The sequence below is a fragment of the Anser cygnoides genome, chromosome 7 (assembly GCF_040182565.1).
Source record: "Anser cygnoides isolate HZ-2024a breed goose chromosome 7, Taihu_goose_T2T_genome, whole genome shotgun sequence".
In the NCBI taxonomy this organism is placed as follows: Eukaryota; Metazoa; Chordata; class Aves; order Anseriformes; family Anatidae; genus Anser; species Anser cygnoides.
Genome location: NC_089879.1, coordinates 626553 through 651642, shown reverse-complemented (window position 1 = coordinate 651642; position 25090 = coordinate 626553). Strand labels below are relative to the sequence as shown.

At 46.3% G+C, this 25090-nt stretch overlaps 2 protein-coding genes and 1 long non-coding RNA gene across 6 annotated transcripts in view; 1 reads left to right on the top strand and 2 right to left on the bottom strand.

Moving 5' to 3' along the window:
• STK32C (serine/threonine kinase 32C) overlaps window positions 1-3637 on the bottom strand; it is a 91040-nt gene extending 87403 nt beyond the window's left edge. Inside the window, exon 1 of one of the 3 annotated variants that reach the window (XM_067000314.1) lies at window positions 3384-3637. In XM_067000314.1, coding sequence (XP_066856415.1) covers window positions 3384-3488 — 105 coding nt within the window. In that variant the 5' untranslated portion in view covers window positions 3489-3637. The remainder of the gene's footprint in view (window positions 1-3383) is intronic. The other 2 variants (XM_067000315.1, XM_067000313.1) reach the window with 2 other exon arrangements.
• A 1306-nt stretch (window positions 3638-4943) lies between these two features.
• On the bottom strand, window positions 4944-12976 carry LOC125180162 (uncharacterized). 2 transcript variants are annotated; one of them, XR_007158490.2, is made up of 5 exons: window positions 12603-12976; window positions 11946-12085; window positions 6505-6596; window positions 6207-6375; window positions 4944-5444 (listed from the first exon to the last, which is right to left on the bottom strand). It is a non-coding gene; the product is annotated as an uncharacterized lncRNA (long non-coding RNA). The 2 variants fall into 2 exon arrangements; XR_010832714.1 differs by lacking the exon at window positions 6505-6596 and having other exon boundaries at window positions 4953-5444.
• A 53-nt stretch (window positions 12977-13029) lies between these two features.
• LRRC27 (leucine rich repeat containing 27) overlaps window positions 13030-25090 on the top strand; it is a 28153-nt gene continuing 16092 nt past the window's right edge. Inside the window, exons 1-6 of the mRNA XM_048048862.2 lie at window positions 13030-13141; window positions 13516-13732; window positions 14041-14171; window positions 16790-16848; window positions 20368-20415; window positions 24355-24507. Coding sequence (XP_047904819.2) covers window positions 13520-13732; window positions 14041-14171; window positions 16790-16848; window positions 20368-20415; window positions 24355-24507 — 604 coding nt within the window. The 5' untranslated portion in view covers window positions 13030-13141; window positions 13516-13519. The remainder of the gene's footprint in view (window positions 13142-13515; window positions 13733-14040; window positions 14172-16789; window positions 16849-20367; window positions 20416-24354; window positions 24508-25090) is intronic.

The following is a 25090-nucleotide window of genomic DNA, read 5'->3' as shown; positions in this document are numbered from 1 at the left end:
CAGCTCAGCGGGTGGTGCCAGATGGCTTTCCATGCTGCCGTTTACATTTACATAGGCTTTTTTAGTAAGCCACTTTGACTCAGGAGCAGCCGCGACCAAAATGCTCTCTGTACATGTAACAGCACCTGCGGGCACACCATGCTGCGCTCCTCGCCCCTCACAGACCTGTGGGCAGCGCTACGGCGCTACCTCCGAGTGCTCCGTGCATTGCCTCCCCCCAGTTTTTGCCTCTTTCCCAGTCTGAGCACATCTGCTAAATGTCTTCTAAAGTTGAAAGGATGTAACATTCCTGTCGGTTTTACAGTGACACTTTGTTCCCCATTTGGAAAAGCAAACAAACAAACATACAAAAACAAACAAACAAAACATTTGTTTGGGCTTTTCCCAAAGTAGAAAATCTTAACTGCCCACATTCCCTGACCAGCTAACGAGCTTTCAGAAGGCTCTTATGGGTATAAAGAAGAAACCCTAAAAAGCCCTTACAGACAAGGACCAGCGTTTCCTGATGCACAGCAATACATGGCGATAATGACCTGAGCACGTACCTTAAATCCCCAAGCCTGCTACAATTGACTTCAGTTTACTGAGGCCACCTTAATGCCAGCACCCGATAGCTTCGAGAGTCTTCAACCTCGTAGGCTTTTTCCAGCTCTTTTACTTCTTTTTTCCTCACCTCTTTTTCCCTTTTGCCCTCGTTAACCTTCTCTGTTCAGAATCAAGGCACAACCTACCTCGTCAAACGCTTGCTGTCAAAAAGGCATCACTGCCGAGCCTCTCTGGCCAGACAGGCCGGCGCACACACCCCAACCGACGTCATTTTAACAGCTTTTGCACATGCAAAGTTGTCAATGTAAACGAAAGCACTCGAGCTGATATTCACACAGGGGACAGGAACCATTCTCTGCACGTACCGATGCTTTCTGGAAGCAAACAAAACACAGCGACACTCCCCTATCAAAGTCAGCTTTCCACTTACTTGAACCCCGACTCTGAAACACTCAGAAACATTTCGAAGATTTTATCAGCCAACACGGAAAAGCAAAACGCACGTGTTGCAGCCAAGCAGCACACCAACAACAAGACTGGCAGCAAGAGGCGCCAAGGCCCTTCTTCCAGGACAGCTCAGACGAGCCGCGCTGGAAGCTGGCGGCGGCCGCCCCGGCCCGTACCTGGGCTCAGGGCTAGCAGAAGGCAGCCGGAGCGCGGCAGAACGGGGCGCAGCAGCCGCAGCGGGACAGGAGGCGGGAGCAGGGTGGCCGTGCGGGGCTGTGACTCTCCGCGGTGCTGCGCACCCCTCAGAAGCAGCGAGGGCTGACCACAGTTACACCGACACCGCACTTGGAGGTGGTTTGATCCCCGCCAAAACAGCGGGGTCTGTTCTGGTACGAACGGAGCACGATGCTGAAAAAGCTGGAGGGGGCCCGAGAGACACACATGATGGGCGCAGGAAGTTTTCCTTCAGTCACAGCCTCAAAGTGCTCGGTGCCGCAACCCGCCACGGAGCTCGCCAGACAGTCGCGGTCACAGCTGGCGTTGAGCAAGGCAGAAATACAGCAGCAGGCCCGTCGGTTTATCAAACATCAGATCCAGCAGCGGGGAGCTGAAGTTGGGCAGCCCAGGCTGCAGAGAACGTGGTGCTGCCTTCTGTGTGAGGTTACCTGCAGGCGGCCCCCCGGCACCGGGCCCGCAAGCTGAGGACAAACGCGTTACTGCCCAGCCCCCAAACCCCCACCGCGCCCCGGTTCGACCACGTCTACTTGGCCAAAAGCCTGCGTCGTGGAAGTCTTGAAACCCGTCCTAAGGGCATCAGGCAACATGACGCTGCGGGTTTGTTGCCTTAGAAATGTCGCATCTGTAGCTAGATTTCTCTGAGGGCAAGTTCTGGACCTTGCGTTCGTACACGTTAGAATAAATGTTAGCTTTCTGTTTATGTACGGCCCTTCATAACCAAAAGGGATTAACCACTGCATTTAGGCAGCCAGGCTCATCCTTGTGTATGCATCGTTGGGAGCCTATGGGTAACATTTCACGTGCTAATCTATTTTTAATTTTTTATTATTTTACTTGAAATTGCCAGCACTAGTAATTCTCCAGCATGATGTCACACGCAAAGCGAAAGCATTAACTGGCTGCTTTATTTAAGGAAGTTATTGGAATGTCTTAAGGGATCTCCATAGCAACCCTGCTGTGCCAGTAAATAGGAGTTCGCCAGAACAACACCGACTGCTCCCAGCACACACCAACGAGCCGTGACAAAAAGGCAGGCAACATTGAGAAAGTAACGTCCCAGTAAGTCTCCACTACTGCAAAAGCGCTGCTTAAAAACACCTTACTAGATGGCATCGGGATTTTGCCAGTGTCCATGCACCTGCAAAGGTCGGTGTCTCTATGCTGGCCATATACAGGCTCGGTTCAAAACGCAGTGCTTGCCGGATCACGCAGCAAGCCTCCAATTTCAGCGCGTCCCCTCGGCGTGCTTGCCGTCCCCGTGCGCACCACATCCCAGACGAGAGGCTTTCCGCTGGGCGCACGCAGCCCGGCTGGGCCCGCAGGACCCACGCACCCGGCAGCCCCACGGCAGCGCCACGCTCGCTGCCGAAACGCACAGAGAGGGGTTTCCAAGGACTCTGCGGCGCTCCTTCCGAGGAGGATTTTGTTCGGCGCTCCCCGGCTGGTTCGGGGGCACTACCGGCCGGCTCCTGCACGCTGTAGGATCAGCACAGAGGCGCGAGGCTCGGTAACGCGCCGTGCGTTACCCCAGCGCTAACCCGCCGTGCGGGCGGCACGGCCCAGCCGGGCGTGCAGCACCGGCCCGCCCAGCCCCGCCCGGCTGCCGGGGGCACGGCGCGGCCCCAGCTGGCAGCACCCGGCGGGGGCCGTGCCCACCGCCCGCAACCGCCCGCGGGGTAACGCGGCGGCCCCGGAGCACCGGGCGCTGGGGGCACCCAGGGGAGCGGGCTCCCTGCCGCCAGCCTGGCGCCTCTCCCGGGGCCGCCGGCAGCCCGGCTCCGCCGCCCTGTAAGGGAGCGGCACGGCGCCCGGGGAGCCCCGCGGGGAGCCCCGAGCCCCGCGCCGCCAGCACGGGACGGGGCGGGCGCCGCGCAGCGCCGGGCACTTCGCACAACTTGCGCGGCCGGCGGCACCCGGCCTGCAGGCGGCTGCCGCTCCGCCGGGGCCCCCGCGCGGCTCGGCACGGCTCGGCTCGGCACGGCTCGGCACGGCACGGCACGGCTCGGCTCGGCTCGGTACTCGGCACGGCACGGAACGGCACGGCTCGGCACGGTACTGCACGGCACGGCTCGGCACGGTACTGCATGGCTCGGCACGGCTCGCTGCCCCCCCCCCCGCCCGTCCCCCGCGGGGCTCAACAGGCGCGCACTCACCGTCCTCCCTCTCGTCGAAGACGGGTCTCTTGGAGGACGAGGCGCTCGCTCCCATCCTCTTCTTCCACTTGCCCCAGTGAAACATCGGGGCGAGCCGCCTGGCATGCCCTAAGCGCCGCGCCCCGCCGGGCCGCCGGCTCCCGCGGCCGGGACGAGCCCCCGCCGGCCCCGCCGCCCTCAGGCGCCCCGCGCCCCGCCGCCGCCCCCCCGCATGGCAGCGCCCGGCGCCGCCGCCGCCTCCCGCGCCGCGCCCGCTGCTCCTGCCCGCGGCGCTGCCGCAGCGCGGCGGAGGCAGCGGCGGGGCCGGGCCGCGCGGCGCCGGGCGGAGCGGGGCCGGGGGGCGGGGGCGGCGGCGGGGCGGGCCGGGCCGGGCCGGGCAGGGCCGGGGCGCAGCGCCCCCGGCGGCGGCGGGAGGGCGGCGGCGCGGCCCGCGGGTGCGGCCGGGCGGGGACGCCCCGGTGCCGGCGGCCCGGCCCCGCTCCCCGCGCAGCCCCGGCCCCGGTCCCGGCCCCGCTCCGCCCGGGACAGCGCCAGCCGCGCGTCGCTGCCGCGGGGCCGTGCTGGGCTGAAGGCAGCCCCATCGATTTTTCTTCAACTATAGCAGGAAGCCGAGGAGCGGACGTGAATTAGCGGGCAGCTGGGACAGTCGATGTCTGCCTCGCGTGCAGGCTGCCCCGAGCCTCAGACTGCAGGGATCCCTGGCACGGCGCCTCTGAAGATGTCGCGTGGGAAGTTGCGGTACGGCGAAGAAGAGCGGGCCTGGGGCTGGCAGATGAGGGCTGCAATGATCCCCATCACTCCCCACCCTAACGGGTACACACCACAGCCCCAGCGAGAAGCAGGAAAACCCTCAGTGCCCGAGCGCACAGCTCACAGCCCTCACCCACGCACCCGCCGCCCCGCAGCAGCCGCCTCTCCCTGCGCAGCCCTCCCCGACCGGCCCTTGCTGGCACCGCACAGCCTCGCGGACTCGCTCCGGGTCCTAGGAGAGGCAGGCACTCCGGGGCCGTGTTCCCCCAGAAGCGAGCCCTGGGGACCTCTCTCACGCTCAGTAACGCACGAGCAACCAGGCGGGACGCGTGGCCTGCTCCCGCTACCACAAACCGTTTGCCAAGGCGCCAACACCGAAGCGTGCAGCTGCTGTGTCCTGCTGCACGAAGCCCCGCGCACGAGGAGGACGAGCTCTGACCCAGAGCCTCTTGCTGCGCTTTTGCTCTGTGCAGCGCTATGTGATGGAAGAGCCGCGCTGCCTGCGGAACCTGCGCCTCCACCTCACCAGCCCTGGAGCTCTCCTGCCCTTCTGTCGGCGATACGGCTCAGCTGCTGCAGAGCTCCTCAGGAAAACACTCTTGTTTCTCAAGCTTTTACAGGCTTCGCAGGACGCTGAGCCCTAACACGCTCGTGATGCCGTCTCTTTATGGGCTGTTGGACAGAAATGTCTCCTGGAACGTCCAATTGAACGCACTGCTCAGAAATAACTCCTGACGGCCACAAACCACGTCAGAAATGTCAAGGCGAGTGGCAGCTCTTCAGCCATTACATCGTATCTGTTACCCCAGCAGTACTTTCAGAATTTCAGAGGTGCTGCTTTGCAACTCTTAATTTAAAATTTTGCTGTTTTCCTTTGCGGCATGCTTTGAAATGGATAGGTTAGTTAATGCGCTCTTTATAGGAGATTTGCTAAGAGTTAGTCATTATTTGAAGAGCCGGGAAGTTGTAAGAGGATTGATTACAACTGAAGGGTGTAATTTAAGAACAGTTTTCCAAAGGCAAAGAATAGTTCTTAAATTATATTTATTTGAGAAATCAGAAAGAATAGCTCTCAAATAAAAAGATGGAACACCTCAATACAAGATGGCAATTTTTGCTTTGTCTAGGGATCATTTTGTTTTTCAATATATTGCAAATGTCTGAGCCATCAGCTTTCACTCCCTCTTTTCTCTTTCTGTCACATTCTGTAGGAAAAGTCTGAAGACTGCCATGCGATGGCTTCAGTCTGTCTGCCAGCCAGTTGTCACTTCTCTCTTTCTCCACTACGGCTTGGACAATCGAATCCACAGCCTACAATCACAGACTTTTTCTGAGAAGTTTGCAAGATTTACTACTGTAGGATAAAAGAGTGGTAAATACGGATCTGGTTGTTCAAATTCTGGGGGAAAGTTTCGTTCCACCAGATTTCTCAATTTCTTTACCTGAGAAACCAAAGAAGGTGCAGCAAGGTGGTTTTTTTTCTTATTATTTTTGCTGCGTTAACAGTGTAGGAAGTAGTTTCCCCTTCTCAAGGGTAAGTCGAGCAGGAGAGAAACAAAAGGCCTGGTAAGGTTTGTTTCAGTGCTATTCAGAGCACAGGTGAATTAGTGCTACTCAAAGCTCTGTACAGGGATACAGGCTACTTAAAATCAGGTCCTCCTGCTGACTCCTGCTTTCTAGGAACCCAGCCATAGGCACGCATATATGTCCTAACAAACACTGTGAAACCCCAAGAAAATTACCATCTAGTTTTCATCCTCACAGTGAGATCTGCCTGTTCATGCAGGCCATCCATTGCACAGCCAAGAAAATCAGGACGTTAGTGTTGTTTTTTAAAGGAACAAGCAGCAGACGCGTAACACCACCCAGAATTATGGAGGTTTTTCTCTATTCACAGCCAAACAGCAGGCGCAGCACTGACTGCTGCCAGGAATTGGGTGCCGTGCTCACTGCTCAGCCAGAAGGGCCACCGGCTTCTCGCTGGGGCTCTGCCTGAAGCGGGTGCCCAGGTCCAAATCCTAAGCCCTGTTTCTAACTAAATGATAATATTGAAATTGTCAGGGAGAAAGTTACCTTGAACAGAAAACGGGGTGAGGTTTCTTATGACTTGAATCAGGCAGCTCTGCTCAGGCGTACGTTCATTGGAACTTTGCCCTCTGCTTTGGTTTGGGAGAGGATATTCTTGTTCTAAATACCCAGCCTGGTATTCGGAGACAGTTGGGCCATGCTGGCATCATTTGAACTGTGCCCATTAAAGATCATAAAACAGATAAGAGAAAAAGAGTTTAGAAAAGTTCCTCCAGACTTTGTGACATGGCAGAGAAGCTGGGCCACTAGCAACGGCATTTGGCTGTGGCTGGTAATGTTTTACCTAAATCGCTCATCGCGTCCCAGTTTCAAAAACTGCATTTTTGCTTCTGATCTTAAATCGTAGCTCAGGACATCTGAACGATGAAACGGAGGCTGTGTTGGAGGGGAAATGAGAGACATACGAACATTGACTTTGGAGAATTCATGGAAGGAAAATACCAATTGCCGACAGTGACAGGGCGTTTGTTACGCAGTCTCTGAGTCGTGTAGTGGTGTCCTGCCTTTGAGCAACGCTGCCACAGCTACTCACCTCAATGGGAAAAGTGAGATTCATATTTAGTTTGCAAATATTTAGCATAAATGATGTGACATAATGCTTTCCATTTTCAGTATTTTAACACCACTGAAAATAAATTCTAATTTATTTAGAACTCCAAGTCTCCTTGTACTCCTGAATAATTCAGGCAGCGCTCTATTGTTGTCTCCTCCTCTGTACCAAAAGAAATGGAGGGAAGGATCAAATGCTCACTGTCTCGGATCAGTTTCCCTATTCATGAACCAGAGAATGCTGGATCATGATTGCCTGTGCACAGTTATTTACGATGGAGCAAAATTAGTTCCACAAAAGCCAAAAGTAGTCCTCCTGCTTCCTCTCAGACAACAGTATTTGCTCTTACCTGCAGAGCAAGTGTGTTGGAGGTTCAAACACCCAGCTCTTCATTATTTCTGCAGCAGAATTGTATTCATTTTCTATTTGTAAAACCCGAGAACAGGGCTCCCTTTCTGTTCTGTGGGTACGAGTCTAATACTACTATTCAACACCAGCGTGGTGAAACACAGGGAAAGACGTTCATCCCCCCAGTGAACAACTGCACTTCAAAACAGGAGTATCAACAGATTGCCAACCACAGCGCCACGATTACACTAATCTTATGAAAATGTGTATTCAGTAATGGATACTAATCCTACAGGGGAAAAAGGTAAAACACATAAACTGCTCCGTAGTGGTCCAATATAGGGAAGGGAAACAGAGAGAGAAGTCTGCCTTCTAGGTATCCTGGTCTCCAGGGAAACAGAAATTCGCTTCGTTTCTGAAATGAGGAACTTTAATAAAAAGCTAACTTCTACCATCATTTATTCCACAAGACGTCTTTGAATATAATTCTAACTATACCTCTAAGGGGAAAAATATGCAGCCTGGGTGACCAAAGGGGTTATTAGGAACAGACTGTTCTTGAAATCACAAAGAATGTTTTGAAATTACTCCTTTCTTATTTTTTCCTCTTCCTGTTTTCTATTCTTTTTGTGTTTTATATTTTACTCAGAGACAGTTAGGCATTTAACTAGCGAAAGCTTTGAGGATACTCTGTGCACGCCTGTTTGTCCTTGGAACCCATTAACATACCACAGATCTGATGATTTCCTTAAATTAGAGAAGAAAGGAGAGCTGGGACTTCCCCACGTTCCGTTCTTCCTGGAGAAAGCAGGAGAGAAGCCTTAAGCAGCCCAGAAGGGCTGTAGCCAGCAATGTTCAGCCGCATGTACAAAGCGCGCCCAGCCCACTTGAAGGTTGCTAGCTAATGCCAGATATTCAAGAGAGGGGACGGTGCAAGACCTGCGAAGTAGACAGATGATCCACGCTCCAGGCTGTGTGCCATCCTGCTCAGTTACCGTGGAAATTTGACTCAAATCAGCAGCATATCCGTATGTATTGCGCTCCAAGGCGCGTGACGGCGTGCAATCAGCTGATCGGAGCCTATGTGGCTACTGACTAGACTAGACGTAAGATGCAGCTTAATAGTCCTACTGCAGCCTTACAAAGAGGAGGGTTGTATGACGGTGTTTTACCAGGATGTGAGGAGAGGCTTGCAAAAGGAAACCAACTGCTCTGGAAGAGTTTGTCTTCTCAAATTTGTGTTAACTTCTGCATATTCCTTTTTTTTTTTCCTCACGGATTTCAAGAGGTTAGAATATTCTTGCACTTCACCAGCCGTGAAACCATTCCTACTTCACGGAATTGCATCTGCTGAGCCAAACTCGTCGGGTTTTCATACATTCAGTACCACCTATGTTGTGTCTCGTCAAAAGCTCACAGACGTGCAACAGGAAAAGCCTACATGCATTCATTTAGCTGGGAGACGTGATACCTGTTCTGCTCTAGGCCAGGCCAAACAAATCCCGTATGAAATTCCAGGATTATACTTTCAGTCAAAGGATTTGTACCAGGAATTACATCATCCAATTATTCTCAAACACATGAGCTCTGTAAGCGAATGGGTATCCTCTGAGGTGACTGATTGTTCTCATTTCCAAGCACTGTGAGCCGCGTATTTTATATTGTGCCAAAATTAGCATGAGGCAAACTGAAGATAATATTTTATTTTTTGTTTCTTAATCTCACACCTCAATTAGCTGCATGGATCCTGCAGTTTACCTCTCTATGTTATTCTCTACTGGTAGCTCTAAGTTACAATTCCCTTTCTGCCTTTTTGCTAGATGCATGGAGCGGTGATTGTTTCCTTCTTTCATCAGTTCAAATCAGGATCAACTTCCCTGATATCAGTGAATTTATCCTGAATAAAATCAGTGTAAATAAAAATAGAAATGCCTGAAGTGTCATTAGATTCTTTATGGCTATCTGTTCTCAGTGAGCTGATGAACATTTCAAAACAAAAACGCGACCAATTTTCATAAAACTGAAAAGGAGGCAAATATTATAAGATGCTAATTTAGGCATAGAAACAAGGGGTCAATATACCCTGACATTACATACCCTACTGATTATAGTGGCTACAACTGCAACATGTTTAAGATGATGAATGGACTATTACTATGATTCTGAACACTCACAGGGCTTCCTCACCAAGAAGAAAGCCTACCGAGAAAAAAGCTATGTTTATTTTGAAAAGATCCCCTGAAAGAACACATAATTCTTTCAATAAACATTACATAGAGGGGAAATTTCATACATTTTCTTATCATTAGCATTTCTGTAAATAGTACCAATTCTGGTTTTAAAGATGCTAACAGTAATCACCGATCCAGCTGTTTCAAAGTCCTTTAAAGTCACTCCAGTTAACTAATAATGTTCTCCTATTAGGACCACCTGCAGTGGCCCGCATTACGCGGGAGCAGGCACCACCAGCGGTGATGCAGCCTTAAAACTAAGATCTCGTCCAGACTGGTAGAAAAAGGGTTACACGTTTCATTGCCAGTGCAGGTCTCCTGCTGGTTCCACAGGTGCAAGCCGTAGTGCAGATGGATTACATGCATTTTACCAGCAGGTGTTCAAACCCTACAGAGTGATAAAAGTGCCTGCCTTCCTCCCAACTAAACTTCTTCCCTTGAGCTGGTGAGGTAGCTGTATGCTAATTCAATTGCTTATTTTGTTTTCATCTTTTACAGCCTGAAATGGGTGTTGTGTTTAGTTTTCTGTATAGCATAATGGCTTCTCTCGCCTAACTCTGCTTTCTCCTGTGAGAGAGGGAGGAATTTATTTCTGGAACTGTCTGAACAATTCAGCCCTTCAAATTTTTAATGACTTCTATCTTCTTTTTTTTTTCCCTTCTTTGTTTCCTTTCATTTATGTGTCTGTTCCCTTTCTGCTTATCCATTTAAGTTAATCAATGTTTCACTAAGAAATCAAGAACACATCTTAATATTCTAATAAGATGCTCTTAGAAATCATTCATCTCTTTTCATTTACTGGAATATTAGGAAATTATAAAAGCAATGACTTCACTGAAATGAAAATGAATTCAATGAAAACAAAGCTTCCTTTTAGACTTATTTGAAGTCAAATGCAAGTGAAACTTAAGTAATGTAGGTGCCTACCAATCTGAACAAATAGCTGAGCAGGAAGAATGCTTTTCTCTGAAGCTGTATTGTCACTTCTATATTGAACTCTGAAAAATAGTGCTGGGGGACAGTACCCTTAAAATCCCTACTCAGACAGTTAATCTGCATGAGGACTTATCTGGCACCATTTATTCTGAGAGCTGCATCTCTATGGCACAGCGGAGAAGTCTTGTTAGGTATAACATGTTCCATATGATCTGCATATAGAATAGCATTACAGGGTTGTGGTTACCTCAGTTCTACTTTACGGTGCCCCAGAGAGGCTCTACTACATGTGCAGAGGGGCCGCCCAGGTTCATAGGAGACAGCTAGCAACTCTGCTTTGATGCCAGGGTACTACACGGTGAGGCACGGGGGCAGCTCCCCCTGTTCCACGTGTACTGATACACTTGAAGCGCAGTATCTTTGTAGGTCAGCACTAGGGAGGAAGGAGGGCTGTGATTCAGAGTCCACCCAAGAATATCTGACCCTGAGCCCTCTCTATGAAGACTCAACAGCTTAGGTCCTGACAAGAGAACAGTGCCAAAGCCTGGTCTTCCCAGAGACCAGCATCCTCTGAAGAAGAGGGAGAGCTTGTGTTTCCATCAAATAAAATGTGTAACGCTTCCCTTCTTGCCCAGCAAAACAGCGGAGTATAAAAGTAAAGGCTAGCACAATTTTGGAGATGACCTGACATTCATTTTGGTCGGTTACAAATTATGTTAATATCTCTGCAGCTGAAGGATTAAAAAACACACCCCAACAGCTATGGGAAATTCTCTGAATGTCCCAGCAGGTTCTCTGTCTGTCAGAAGATTGCTTTTCTAGATAGAAGAGCAGGTCTATAGCTAACCTACTCAAGCTCTTTGTTTTCACTGTTCTTCCCTGTTCTGACATCGCTTCCCTGTGAAGTGCAATCACTAGGATGACTGTTCCAGATGCAGACCTGACCCAGTATGCTGGGTCAAGATCCCCTCAAGGCTGGACGAGGCTGTTATGACAGCCTGCCCTTGAGATATTTCTATCCGCAGAGCAATGGCATGATTTTTTTGTACGTTCAATTTGTGTTTGGATTTTGTTTCTAGGAGAGAACTCCTAATACAAAAAAAAAAAAGCTGAAACATCCTTAGTTATACCTCAAGATCAGAAAAAAAAGCAGTTTGTTGCTTGTTTGCCGTCTCACATGCAAACTTTTTTTTGTTGTTTAAGTTTTAGTCATGAGACAACTGAATTTGAAGAAGGAGCACAGAAATTCCTGTTCTAACATGATTCAGCTAATCTGAGTAGCTTTCTAGATTCACTTTCTCTCCCTGAAATGCTCATAAAAACATTTGCTGATTAGTGTTGTGCTAAAGGTTTCTAAAGAAGTTTTGATGTCAATGTTCAGCTGCAAAAAACAACACTCTGCTTAAATTAATGTCGTTAGTTTTAATCCTAATGTATTTTCTTATGTAATCTTAAAATTATCCTAAAATATTTTGGGTTTTACACAAATAAATGCAATTCAATACTTCTTTCAGTACAGCTCTGCCATTGATTCCATTTTAATGTTCGTAAGTTTTGCCCTCTGGTTTACAAATATTGCTCATAATTAGGATTTAATCACCTAAGTAGCCCCAAAGAATATCTATTCCAGGAACAGCATAATGAAATTGCCAATCATACCTTTCTTTTTCTTGAAGTCAGCAGTAATAACGCAATTAGTAGAATCTGTATTTTCAAGGTGGAGATGAATTCAAGCTGAGGAATACGTGCCTTGTCATCTTCAGCCCAGGTACTACCATGTTTTTCAGAGGCTTGTGGCCCTGCAACAAGACAGATGTGGAGATTAAGGCCTGTTTAGTTATGAATTTAAGCAAACTGTTCCCATGAAAATAGGAGTATGTTGTTTTGCAGTGATCTACCAGACTATTCCTTCAGATTTCTGATATTTCCTACAAAATGGAAGTTTAAATGTAGTCTTTGGAAGTCAGAAGTTCCTGAGCAATGGGATTGATTGTTCAAGCGAGTGCAGGTAAGAAAGAACGTTTCTAAACTTTTTTTAGCAGAATCAAAGCTTTGCATTATATCAATGCTTGAGCTATTTCAGCCTCCGGCTGTATTTGCTTCAAGACACTGTGTAGGACCTAACAAGAAATTTACACACTTGCCTCAAAATGTTATTGCTGAGGCTGTTTTGCCATGTGAAGGTTTCTATTGTTAGAGAGGTCATTTCCTACTGACTGCGAAGCCCTATGCACTTGGTGTTTGGCCTGTAACAAAACTGTGTCAGCATTACTCTACAAGTAAAATGTTGCTGCAAGGAAAGGGCCTCTGAGATACCTGGAGAGGACTCGGGTGGTGCTGAGTGCGCAGAGCAGATGCCCGAAGTACTGACTGAATTTGGCTGCTTGCACAGGAGGCACTGCGGCGGCTCCCGGTCATTTCCATGGGGATACCGGCAGTCTTCCTCCCCGAGGAGTTTGTCACCAAGTAAAAATAATCTCCATCAGTGAAAGCGGTTTATATTTTTGGTGATGAGAGCTGGCAGCGGCTTGGTAACGCTGCCATCCCACCTCCTGTCATTCCTGCGCGTAGGTTTAGGCGAGTGAAGACCTCTAGAGAGGTACCGGGCGTCGGGCTCCCCGCAGAGCAGGCCCAGGCCGGGCTCCGCACCAGCAGCCCTGCCGCCCGGGGCGGGCCGCGGCCCGGCCGGCGGTGAGGGGGCGGCCGGGGGGGGTCGGGGGCCGGGGCCCGGGGCCGGGGGCCTCGCTGCCGGGCTCCGGGTGCGCGGCTGCCGCCCGCGGGGCCTCGGGAACGCGGGGCCCACGGCTGGAGGGCTTCGGGAGAGCGTGGCTGCCGCCGGAGCACCCGCTAGAACCGTTAGGAATTAACGCGATTTTAAATGGAGGCGGCCTCGTGCTGCCGGCGCTGCAGCGCGGCGCAACCGGGCTGTGGGAGGCGGGGGGGAGCGGCTCGGCGCCGCCCCGGGCGGGTGGGCCTGGGGGTGCGCGTATGTACGCGTTATAGCATATGTACCTTATAAAGTTACACGTGTGTATGTATACGCGCACACACGGCGTGCCTTCTGTACCCCAGTGCATTTCGTAACACTGGGGACGATCAGAAAATAACATAAACGAGAAGCTTGCTTTGTAGCCGTTCTGCTTCCAAAATACTGCGTGGTTTTTCTCAGATCATGACCTGCTTTCAGTTGGTCGGTCTGAATTACTGAGCCCGTGTTTCTGGCTTGCAGACAAATGGATGACAGCTATTACACAGGGCTTAATGGCAGTGGTGATAACTTTGGAGATGAGTATCTCAAACAGAGAAACTCCGCTGGCTCTAATTCACCAGAAGAGATCAGGAAGGCTGTTGAAGAGTGTGTGTCATCGTCCTCAAGTACCCTTGACGTTAGTAGAAAAAATATTAAGCATCTTACCGAGGAAATGTATAAACTGCCTGATATAAAGGTGTGTATGTCGTTGTGTTTTAATACCTATGGCTTGAATGTAGCGCAAGGCAGTTAAGGGTTGTTGCTTTGTCAGATGAACGGGAAAACTACAGATTCTTAGATATGATCTTTAATACATGTTTTGTTCTGTTTTTAAGGTCCTTCAGTCATGTGTATAACTTAGAATTGTGTATCCCTTAATCTCCTTTAACTGTTCTTTTTGTAAAAGTGTAGAGCAGTTTACAGTTTCCATGTTCAACACTGCGTGCCAAGGAACAGTTCCTCTATTTCTGGATTTAACACATGTTTATGTTTTTTCTCTATTAGCACTTTCATCTGGAGGGAAATGCCATATCGATGATTCCCGAGGATTTATTTCAAAAGCTGCCACATCTTGTTTGGCTGGATCTCCGGTTTAACAAGATTACAGCTCTTCCCCCTGGAATTGGTTACCACAGGTAAGACCATTGGTCATACAGGCAATTTAATAAAAAATGTATTTTTCTTCTATTTGCCCTACTGCAATTTCATTGTAACAGTCCAACTTTTACATGCTTTTCTTTGGCATTAACCTCAGTACAGAACGCTATGTAAGCTTATTTTTGTTTACTAAAACACAGATGAAGTGAAAGGTCCAATTAATATTGTGTTAGTGAATTTCTAAACACTTAACTTCAGAAATGTACATCCTGTTAGCATTTTTCTCATAAAATGGAGTAAAGCTTACTGACTGTAGCTGACCAACGTTAGTGCCGCATGTGAGGTGAAAACATGGACCCATAGATACAAACATCAGTCTCTTGTAACTGTTAACGAGGGACAGTTTAGTCAAAGACTGTTATCTATTAATCTGTTTCTGGTAGTCATCTGACATGGTATTTAACTGTTGGAAGGATTAATTAGCTGTCACTGAGTTATCTGGGGTGTGCAAAGCAGGGTGTCCACAATGTTGCTGTGACCCTGAAAAGTGCACTTGCTCTCATGTTGCTGAGGTCACCACAACTAATTTCTCGCCAGTTTTTCAATGTGCTTGGACAATCCTTACTTCTCAGTTGAAGTGGAAGACTACAAACACAATGTATAGTAGTTATTGGGAACAAGGGAATGATGTGTGCTGAAAGGAGAAGAAACTGACAAGAATGCGTGCATTTCTGGTTCTAAAAGAAACTTTTCTGTGAAGAGTAGTAAGGAAAAAAAGACAACCCTTGAACGGTATATGCAGTGGAATTTTCCAGAATTAAACATGTGACATTGAAATAAGATGCTTAAGGGTATTTTAAGGTCAGTTGTTTGTGAAAGATTATATATTCAACTTCTGATTAGAGAAATACAGTAAATGAAGGCTATGCCTCTAAAAAATAGCTGAAAAATGTTGGGTCTAATGTCTTCATCTTTTAAATAGCTTTCATAAATTGTTCTTAAAATGGATGGGAGCGATGTTATAGCTTGTGAATTGTATGGTCATCATTGTACAACTGGTTGAAACCCTGTGAGACTAAGGTACTCACTGCGTGTCTTCCTAGAAAATACCATGCCAGCCATTTGTCCCACCATGTGATATACTTGTTTGTATTTTTCCACAGACTTTGAACAACAGCTCAGATTTAGAAAACGCTTATCAGAAATACTCACTAAATATTACTTGAATTCCTCAATATGATAACTTAATTTCATCGTTATTACTTGCTGGAGTGTAAAGGTGCATTTTACCTGGTGTACAGCAATGCCTAAATTATTAAGGAATTTGGGGTTTGAAGTGGGGAGTCCTTTGCTGCTTCCACGTTTGTTTTAAGCTGAATTGGATACTTTGCTTTAAAAATATGAACATGAACATGGTGCTTGCATTTTTCTGACTGAATTGAAATGTCTTAAAACGTTGCCACAAATGTTAATCCAGTGTTGAGCAGCTGCCAAAATGTTTGTTTTGTTTTCTCTTTACTAGAGGTAAAGAAATATTATGACAAACTACCAAGCTTTCTTCTTGTTTTTGTTGAATTTTACCAGTAAATAAGTCAAATGGCAACACTGGTAAATAAAACACATTAACTTTACTAGTAGGATGATGCTTTGTGTATGGCATGTGGACAGTGCTTTGTCTATAGAATATCACTTGATCTGATATGCTGCTGGATATCAAACTTAAAAGCTACTGAAAAGAATCTCATTAAAATGGCAAAATGAAGCAGTCAAAATTAGGAAAATTCTTACTGCTTTTTTCTAGTAGTCTCCATTTCATAGCTGCCTTGATGTCAGTACCTGTATGCTACAAGGGGAAAAAGAGACAACCTCCCTGTTCTTGGACAAAATGTCCACCGTATCCTCAACACTCGCTAGCTCAGAAGTTCACATCAGAGATGCTCCATACAGCAGCGCATACAGCAATTCTGGACACTTTACTTGCTAAACAATATCAATTGTTTTCCAAGCACAGGCAAACTGATAGTTTTTCAAAAGCTTAGGGTTTGTCTAAATGTTAGCAGACTTCCAAAATGTCATGTGTGACATAAACACCATAAATGTTTGTATGTGAGATGAATGTCTGACCCATGCCAAACTTCTAGGCTGCTTCTAAGAATAAGAACACTGGAGCTTTTAAAAATAGTTTATGAAATTAAATACAAATAGGGCATATTTCTGTCTAATATCATTATCAAAAACGACTGAACAGTTTTAGCTCAAATGTAGCCTGAGGAATGTACTCAAAAAAGCAAACAGTTGCAGCTCAGCAAAATTATAAACAACTGAAAATGATGAGTTTATAATTGGAACAGTCAGTATCAGAGTTTAAAGTGATAAGCTTTGCAAAGAAAGATCAAATACTAAATACTGAAGGAGTATATAGTAATTCATGGGCATAAATGCAAACTTCCAATTGCCATACCAGAAAGCTTTGGGGGTATGTCATTTTTCAGCACTGATGTTTGCAATGCAGGAGCATGGATTTGCCTCCTGGGTTCCCTTCTGTAGTACAAAACAAGCAAGAAGAAAATCAAGGAGGAAAAATATTCTCATGTTTCTGCTTAATTAAATGAACTTTGCTTTTACCATCACAACTATTTTCTGTTTTATTGCAAAGGCAATTGAAAACTCTGCTTTTAGAAAGGAATCCTATAAAAGAGCTGCCCACAGAGCTTGGTAAGTACTCACTTATGTCATAGATGCTCAATTCTGTAGTTAGACTTTAGAATACTTTGGTATGTATCTAAAGAATGATGTTACAAACATGGGGGTAGGGAGGGAATTAGTTGTGTTAGAGCACATATAATGATTCTCCTCACTGAGAGGGGAAAAAAAATAATCAAATGTCTAGGATTTTGGTCAAAAATGTTTAATGTTGTTTCTCTGAATAAAGCTGAAGCAAAAAAAAACGTTTCAGAACTCTCAGAAATCTTGGGGTGTTCTCACAGTAAGGCATTTCTAAATGCAATTGGAGCTGAGAACTTCTACAGCAGCTTTTTACAGTTTCAAACTTTAAAGACATCTTTAGCGTTATAACTCTTCTTGCATTAGCAGTTACTACTTGGGAGTCACAAGTATTTCCAAATCAAACGTTCCTGAGCACGTTGTGCAGGTTCCTGGGTTGGCCTGAGGCTGCCCCTTGCGAGCTGGAGCTGAGAGTAGAGACTTCTGAGGAGGGGTCCCTATTCCTTATTCCTCGTCCTGCCCCTGCAGGGCGCAGAGCCCAGCACCCCTGGGACTGTCGGTCCTCACAGCAGAACTCCTGACTCTGTGTTGTTGGTTTGGTTTTCCTCAGCTCTATTTGAAGTTGTCTGAGCGTTAAGTCTCTTTGCTGTAGTACTTCAAAGACTAACCTCCAAAGCTACATCTCGATTCCGGGCTTGTCACCAAGCAAAAGGCGTGATTTCAAGCTGGCCACACAATTAGGCCCAACTTCCTTCTGCTTACAGAGCTGATGTTAGACTGCCCTGTGCCAGGGTTGAGCTGAGCGCTGCTCGCTGTCACATACATCCTCACAGCTGCTTAAGATAGGCCACGTTGGCTCCTGTGCTTCACTGGGCTCCGTTACGTTCGTGTTGGCTTCCCGGTACTCTGTGCACGAGGTATCCTACCTGTCTGAGGTGACATCCCTGCTAGCAACCAGAATGTTCCCAGACCTGTCCCCACCTGCTGGGGCCAGCTGGCACGAAGTGACCTGTTCCTACATAACCACACTGCCCCAAACGGGGTGCCAGTATGCAGCACCCCCTGGGGGGAGGTCTGCAGCTTTAGTGCTCCTGGGCCACGTGCAGGCAGTGACGGGGAGAGACACGGCTGGCACAGACTGACCCATCAGGGACCCGTCCCCAGCTGTTTAGTGACACAGTCGTGTTCTAGGGCCCAATAACATTCCCAAGCACTAGTACCCTTTCTGTAATTTTAACAAAGCTTTGTTATTTGCATTAAATGCTATGAAAGTATGTTCCCTTCCTGCTCTTTGGGCAGTGCATTAAGAAAACAACCAGGTGCAGCAGAAAACACCACTTCCTTGCAGCTGTTCTGGGTTCTTTGTACCTTTGCTAAGATTTTGGCAGAAAGCATTGCTGGTGCCATGCTGATGCTTTGCCTTTCCGTGTAGCAGTTGCACCGGGGCAGCACTCACTAGCACTGATTGCATTTCTTCCTGGGAAATAATGACAAGGGAGTGTGGCCATTCGGTTTCTGAGCGAAACAGGTCCCTTTGCCAGGCTTCCTGCCCCAGGGTCTGCTTCTGTTCAGTCTGCACGGCTGCAGCCGTGGTCCTTGGGGCCCTGGTTTCTTCAGGACGGCAGCCCACGAGCTGTGGGGCCGGCTCACCCTCCTGGGGCAGGCCCGACGCCCTGCCCTGTGCTCAACACCTTCACGGCCACTGTGCTGGAGGCATGCTGTTCTCCGAGCAACCCGATCCTATCTTCTGCAGTAAAACTTGACTCGTGATACTGTTTGCCGGAGAGATCCTAGATCAGAACAGTGCCACTGTAACACCTGGATTATTACAGATTTCCCAGGTGGGTATTGAGGTGAGGGGAACTCCTGCCACGTGCAGGGTATGTGCATCTCTCCTGTTCTCACCGGCTGCGTGGCTGAGAGGTACCAAAAAGGATGCCAGCCTTCCTGCTGCGTTTGAGGTCTTTGTCTGAGCCACAGCAATTGGAAAAGAGCACTGCAGGTTTTTTCAGGGCAGGATTTGTTGGGCAGCCGTGAAGTGATGACAGATGGCTGGAGGCATTTCTAGAGGCTGGCTGCAGCCAGGCCTTCCGAAGCTGTGTGTGCGCTCATCAGCGAGCAGCGCAGTGACACCCTGCCTGTGTAGGAGTGGCCCAAGCCATGCCGGTCTGCTCTGCCAGTTCCGACAGCACAACTTCAGCATTGTTTGCTTAATCGCTTGCCCACATCCCCCTCAGTATTTCTGAGTCGCAAGGATCTTGGATGCAGCTGGCAGGAATGTTGTGCTGGGGTGATGCTGCCCTGCCATATGCCTTGCTTTGCACGATCCATCAGTTCCCTTGGCAAAGGCTGCATGTCCGTGGCATTGCCACCTACTGTGTAGTGTTTAGACACAGATACATATGTGATGTGCAGAACTATGCCTCCTCCAGCTCCACAGCAGCTGAGCTGCTTCAGTCTTGACTCTTTACGTAGTGGACAGCGTGAGACTGGGACTGGCACAGGCACAGTGGTTTGAACCTTAGCTAAAGGAGGATGGATGTAATTTAAAGATATGGCTTAATCCAGGTTACTGAAGTCGTCTTATTTCCCTGCGGTGGAGCTGTGCTTGTCAGAACTTCCGTGTCCCCTGCGTGTCCTGGGCAGCTGGCGTAGCAGGCTTCTTCTCCACAGTGACGGGGACATCAGGAGATCAGTGAGCAGTCCAGCTGGAAGGCTGGGAGGAAAACCTGGGAATTGTGCCTGTGACATAGTGAGTAGTTGTCAAAACCTAGTGTATTTTTACAAAACACTCATGTTTTGACAAGACAGCTTTTTCTTACAAAATCATGTTTCATGAGCTAATTCCCAGCCCACTCTTCCTCCTACCCTTCCCTATTGCTCTCTTGTCTGTACACTTGCCATCCTAACCACCTATATCAAGAAACAGAGTAGGAGCTAATGCTGACAGCTTCAGCACTGACTTAGTTACCATCCTGCAGTGTCCATTCCAGGGCTGTTGTTCTTCTCTTTTCTTAGTAAGAACACCAGTTTTCTGGTGCTTGTATCATAAATGCCAAACAAAAAGTTTTTAATGTAAACTGGGATGAGTTTGGAGGACGATACAGGATAACCCTCCCAGCTGTTAAGTCTTCATCTCTTGTGTATATTTCTCAGCTACATCTGGAATGAATTACCTTCAGTGTTTACCTTCATTTATTGATTTTTTTTTTATTCTTAGAACAGGTATTTAATTTAATTAAAAAAAAAAAAAGCTTTGGAAAGGGAGCAGAAGTCAGAGTGGTAACAGAGCAGCTTTGTTTCTTACCTGGGGCTGTTCCTAGAGCATTTATACGGATTCACCTGATCTGTGTAGAATTACCGTGAGTTCTGAATTTAGTTACCAGGGATGAAAAATTCATTGTCAGCCGGCTTGTTTCCAGAGGTGATCTTAAACTTCAGTGTGCTATGTGCTAGTCAGGAAGTGTTGTGGAGTGGCTGAAACTTGGTGTACATGCCTTCTTTTTTCAGTACTGCCAGTGGAGCTCTGGAAAATTCAGGTAGGCTACCGAACTCAGGGTAAGTCACCAGACTGCCTGTGCCTCAGTTTCCCCTGCTGCAAAATGGGTACAATGATACTTATTTTAGGAGGCTTAAAAAGTAAAAGCGTTGTATAGGAGCTAGGTAGTATTACTGCATCTAAGCGTTCTTTAGAGTAATTTAGGAATGCTTCTAAATAATGAAGAATCTCAGCAAGTGATGCAGGCTAAAATTTAAGTAAACAGTTTGGAAAAGGATGCTGAAAGGTAGAGTGCTGATTTGCCATCCTCCCCGTTATGCATGTTGTCAGTGCACACTGCCACATCATGCAGTGTGCGTTGTAGCTGCATGTCCTGTGTAGCTCTCCCACTACAATCAAGTCATGTTCAACCATGAGTGGTTTTCAGCAAGATAAAATAGACTTCACTTTTCCGATACTGAAGTCATCTGTATGATTCATTTTGATAATCTGTTTAAAAATAGATTCAGTTTCTTCATACTAAACTATTTAAAATCTAATCGTATTCCCAAATAGTTCTTTACATGTTGCATCTTCAAAGCCATTTATTCTTGCTGATAATGTAACTCTTCCACTTCTGCATTATATTTTATAACTGTTTGAGGTAATTTTCTAATTTGTGAATCATGAGTGTATGAAAAGGCATTTCGGTAATTGTAGCTCTCTTAGAAAACTTGTTTCTGGAATGGTAGAATACAGTCGATTTGCTAGGCCTCTAAACTTCCGTATTTGCTCACCATCAATATCGTATGGTGAGCATCGTATATTGCTCACCATCAACACCTCATTGAAAACAATCAATACGACTGGAGTGTTGGGAATGCTTGCTTATGTGACAAAGATGTGCTCATACACGAGTTCTCTGGACCTATTTCTTCACAAAACCAACAGCAGTAATTGCAAAACAGCATATTTAGTCTCTGCAATAAACACGGATCTTCAGTTTTATGCATTTTTGTTGCTATCTAACGTAATTATGTACACAGCACTGCTTTTCTGATGTTTTCTTATTTTGTAGTCAAGTAATTCATCCTTTATGCCTTTTTCTTCTTGGCCTGTCTGTCTGCCAGGGGTATTTCCACTGATCTGTAGCACCAAGTAATTCCTCTCCAAGCCTTCCCTAGAACTTTCCTCCTCCTGTGAGATGCTGGCAGGCTGACCCAGTACTCTTGCCTTGAGTTACAGCACAATAAGGTCTGTGTGGCAGCCAGCATGTGGTGCGCGTGCAGTTATGTTTCCATCTAACCCGTCTGAGTGCAGTTTCTCTAACTCACCTTAGTTTTAGTTTCAGTGCCATTTCAAAATAACTGTTCAGGCAGCTCTGGCTTTCACTGGCTCTCAGTTTGAGTCCAACTTTAGCAGACTTCAGAACAACACTTCTGATTAAAATGTGTGATCTCTAGTTCTAAATAGGGTCTGTGGCAGGGAAAACATAAATTTTTAATGTTTTTGAGAAGCGAGTTGAATTTCCTTCAACTCAGTAAGTAATTTTGATGTTGGGATGGCAAAACTCAACTTTTCCTCTGCTGCTGCTAAGTTACCTGCCAGCTCTGACCCTGTGGCTGGTCACAAAAAGATCAATGATGAAAGAAGCAGAATGGAGTTGGAAAGCGTCAGGTGTTTGTTGGGCAGTTCAGTGAAATGGAAGCAAATCTGCTTTCCGTGGGAGTAATAGGTTGTTGCATTAAATACTGCGTAGCTGCCATGGGCTTGCATATAGCAGGTTGTAGGTACGATCTCCCTGAGGTGGAGAATCCCTTTGCGCATGGATCTCAAGTCTTCCAAGGGACCGGACCCAGGAGGATCCAGCAGATCTCCCCATCGCGATGCTCAGAAAAAATTCCATGTTCACCAGCTTCTGGGAGAGCCCTGGTACCTACTTCAGCTGCTCATTTCCTTCCATTACTTTCATGCTGGTTTTTATTTTTTTTCTTTTTAAGTGCACTTTGTCAATATTGCTGTAGTTGACATTTCTAGAGAACTAATGTCAAATGGAGCTGTTAATCACATTGTAAAACTTGTTTTGTAACATTCCTTTCATCTTTAATTACTGGTAATTTAAAATCTAATAGCATAGCTATTAGTAATGTATTTGGTATTTCTGCGAGATTTTACAAAAATATTTTAAAAGAGCAAATACACCGTTTTATACTGTAACGAGTAAAGCAGATAGGCACGGAGTCAGCCTGCAGGAAGTGGAACAGATTAGGCTGGAAGGTCAAGCTGTGAGTGCAGATTTAATGTGACTCTAGTCACACTGCAACACGATATGAAAAATACATACCCTGATTGACTGGGTTGTCTGTTCTCAACGCTGCACTTCCTAAATACCTAATATAAACTGCATGTCTATCTACAATAAATGTCAGGACAAAATATTCCACCTTTCTTTTAGAGACTTTGTACATATTTTTTGAAAGATTTAAGATTTGAGCTCTTGTATTTTTGCCTGGATCAGGAAGTTTAGGCTTTTTTTTTTTTTAACCTGACTGAAAGCGTTATATAATTCTGCAAACGTGTAGTTATTGGGAAGGCAAATTTGCTAATTTTGTCTTACTTTTATGAAGCATAGCTTTTTGGGGAAGATGATAAATCTGATTTCTGAAACTGTGCCTCTTTGTTCCTATTTGACCAGACAGTAAGCAGAATATGAAAAGAAAGAAGACCCTATCAGTCATTACCTCCTTCCATGTGTAACTTTATGCTATGTAAATAAGTCTATATATAGAATTATATATATATATGTCTTTTATGCTGTGCCTTTCCCAAGAATCATAGGATAAGTATATGGGCGGATGCCCTTTTATAAGGGATATAGGAGTAACTCATAGCACATACTTTGCTTGTGAGAAAAGTAGGAGAGTGCAGCAGGCCTGCAAGATGCCTGAGCTCACTAGCCCTCGGGAGGCTGAAGATTTATGGCATGTTTCTTTGCTGTTGAGAGGTGGTAGCCCTTTGTTTCCTTGGGCAAGAACAGCTAATGGCAAGACTGGAGTGAAAAGCAATGTAAACACAAAGATTTCAGAATTAGGAAGTCAGAACATTACATTAGAAAAAAAGGAAAACTTGAAATCTTTCATACATTTCCTTTTATATAGAAAAGTTAATACTGGGTAAAAACGTTGATCTGTCAACACCGCAAATTCCACGCATTTGACAAAGCACAAGAACAGGAGCTGAGGGACTGTACTGGTTAGCTCAGCTGTTGTGAGACAGTTCATTTTGTCTAGGCTAATCTCAGACGGGGAGAACTATTTGCTTAGAGAGAAATTAAATAGTTAAAAATGAACAATGAAAAAAAGATCGCAAAGATGCTTAGCAACTGGAGAATATATGGACAAAAAAAAAAAGTAAAAGAAAAAGCTACAAATAATCACAACAAGAATGACGATCTGTTTTATACAAGGTCATGTGAAACATCTTAGAAACCAAAGTACAAAATTTCTGCAGTCATCAAGGGGCAGAATGCATGCCAGATGCATGCTGTATTTCTGGTTCAGCTCACAGATGCATTGCCGTACTGAGCGATGGTAGAAGTTCTTGATAGGACGTATGATAGCTAAGAGTTACTTCGAAGGAGAAAGCAAACATTTTAATGTAATTCAGTCTAGTTTGTCTTAATTTTCTTGAGTAAACTGAATTTTTGTTTTTGTTTTTTAAATACAAACATAGCCCATTGTGAATAATATAGGTAATCTTAAGTATTACAGTATTGGCAATACTAGGTATATAAAAAAGAATAATTACTTGTAGTTCTAGAAAGACCAGGCTAAAAATGTTTGAGTTGGGCAAATAAATTTAAGGCAGTCTATAGTACCTGCATATGTGATAATGGTAATTATCATAAAATCATTGTAAACGCAGTGAATGCCAGTAATTCACTCTAACTCAACTGCTAGACATAATCCGAAAACTCATCCATCTTTCAAACTGTTTGCTAAATTACGCTGTTTGTACAGGAAGCTTAACTTCGTTGACAGCCTTGAATCTGAGACACTGTCCCCTTGAATTTCCACCTAAAGATGTCATAGAAAAGGGAGTAAAATCTATCCTCTGCTTTCTTCGGGCATCTGGGAATGACAGGCTACCCTCTGTAGAGCCGGCTACTTCAGGTATGTTGGGGATGTACATATGTGTATTTACTGTATTTTGTCTTGGAAAAAAGCGTGAACCAGGGAACGCTTTCCTTCTTGGCCTTTCACTAGTGAGTGGCATCCGGCCCTGTACCTGAAAGGGATACTGCGAGCTAGAAAAAAATGCTTTGTTGTGCTACAAAAGCAAACACTGAATCTCGAACCATTAAGCGGAGAAAGGAGAGGCTGTATTTTGTATAATAAGAGCATATCTTAATTATGTGTGATGTGATTAGAGAAACAGAACGCTTTCAGCAGAGGCTGTTCTTTAGAGTCAGCAGGGAGGAAGCATGAACAGAGCTGGCTGGACTGCTTCATTAAGTTGACAAATGGCTTGTGTGCATGCCACGCGCGCAAGCGTAGGGTAACTGTACAGGTAGATGACATTTCATAAGGGAGATAGGAGTAATAGAAATGCTAGGGAAATAAGATATGTAAAGAGCAGAAGGCCAAAACACACCTGCCTGTGGTCTCCGGGTAAGAGGCCAGCTGTAGGGAGGCCTGGCTGGTCAGCTAGCTCCAGGCTGAGCTTAGGATTAGCTTTCCTCCTGTTCTGTATAGC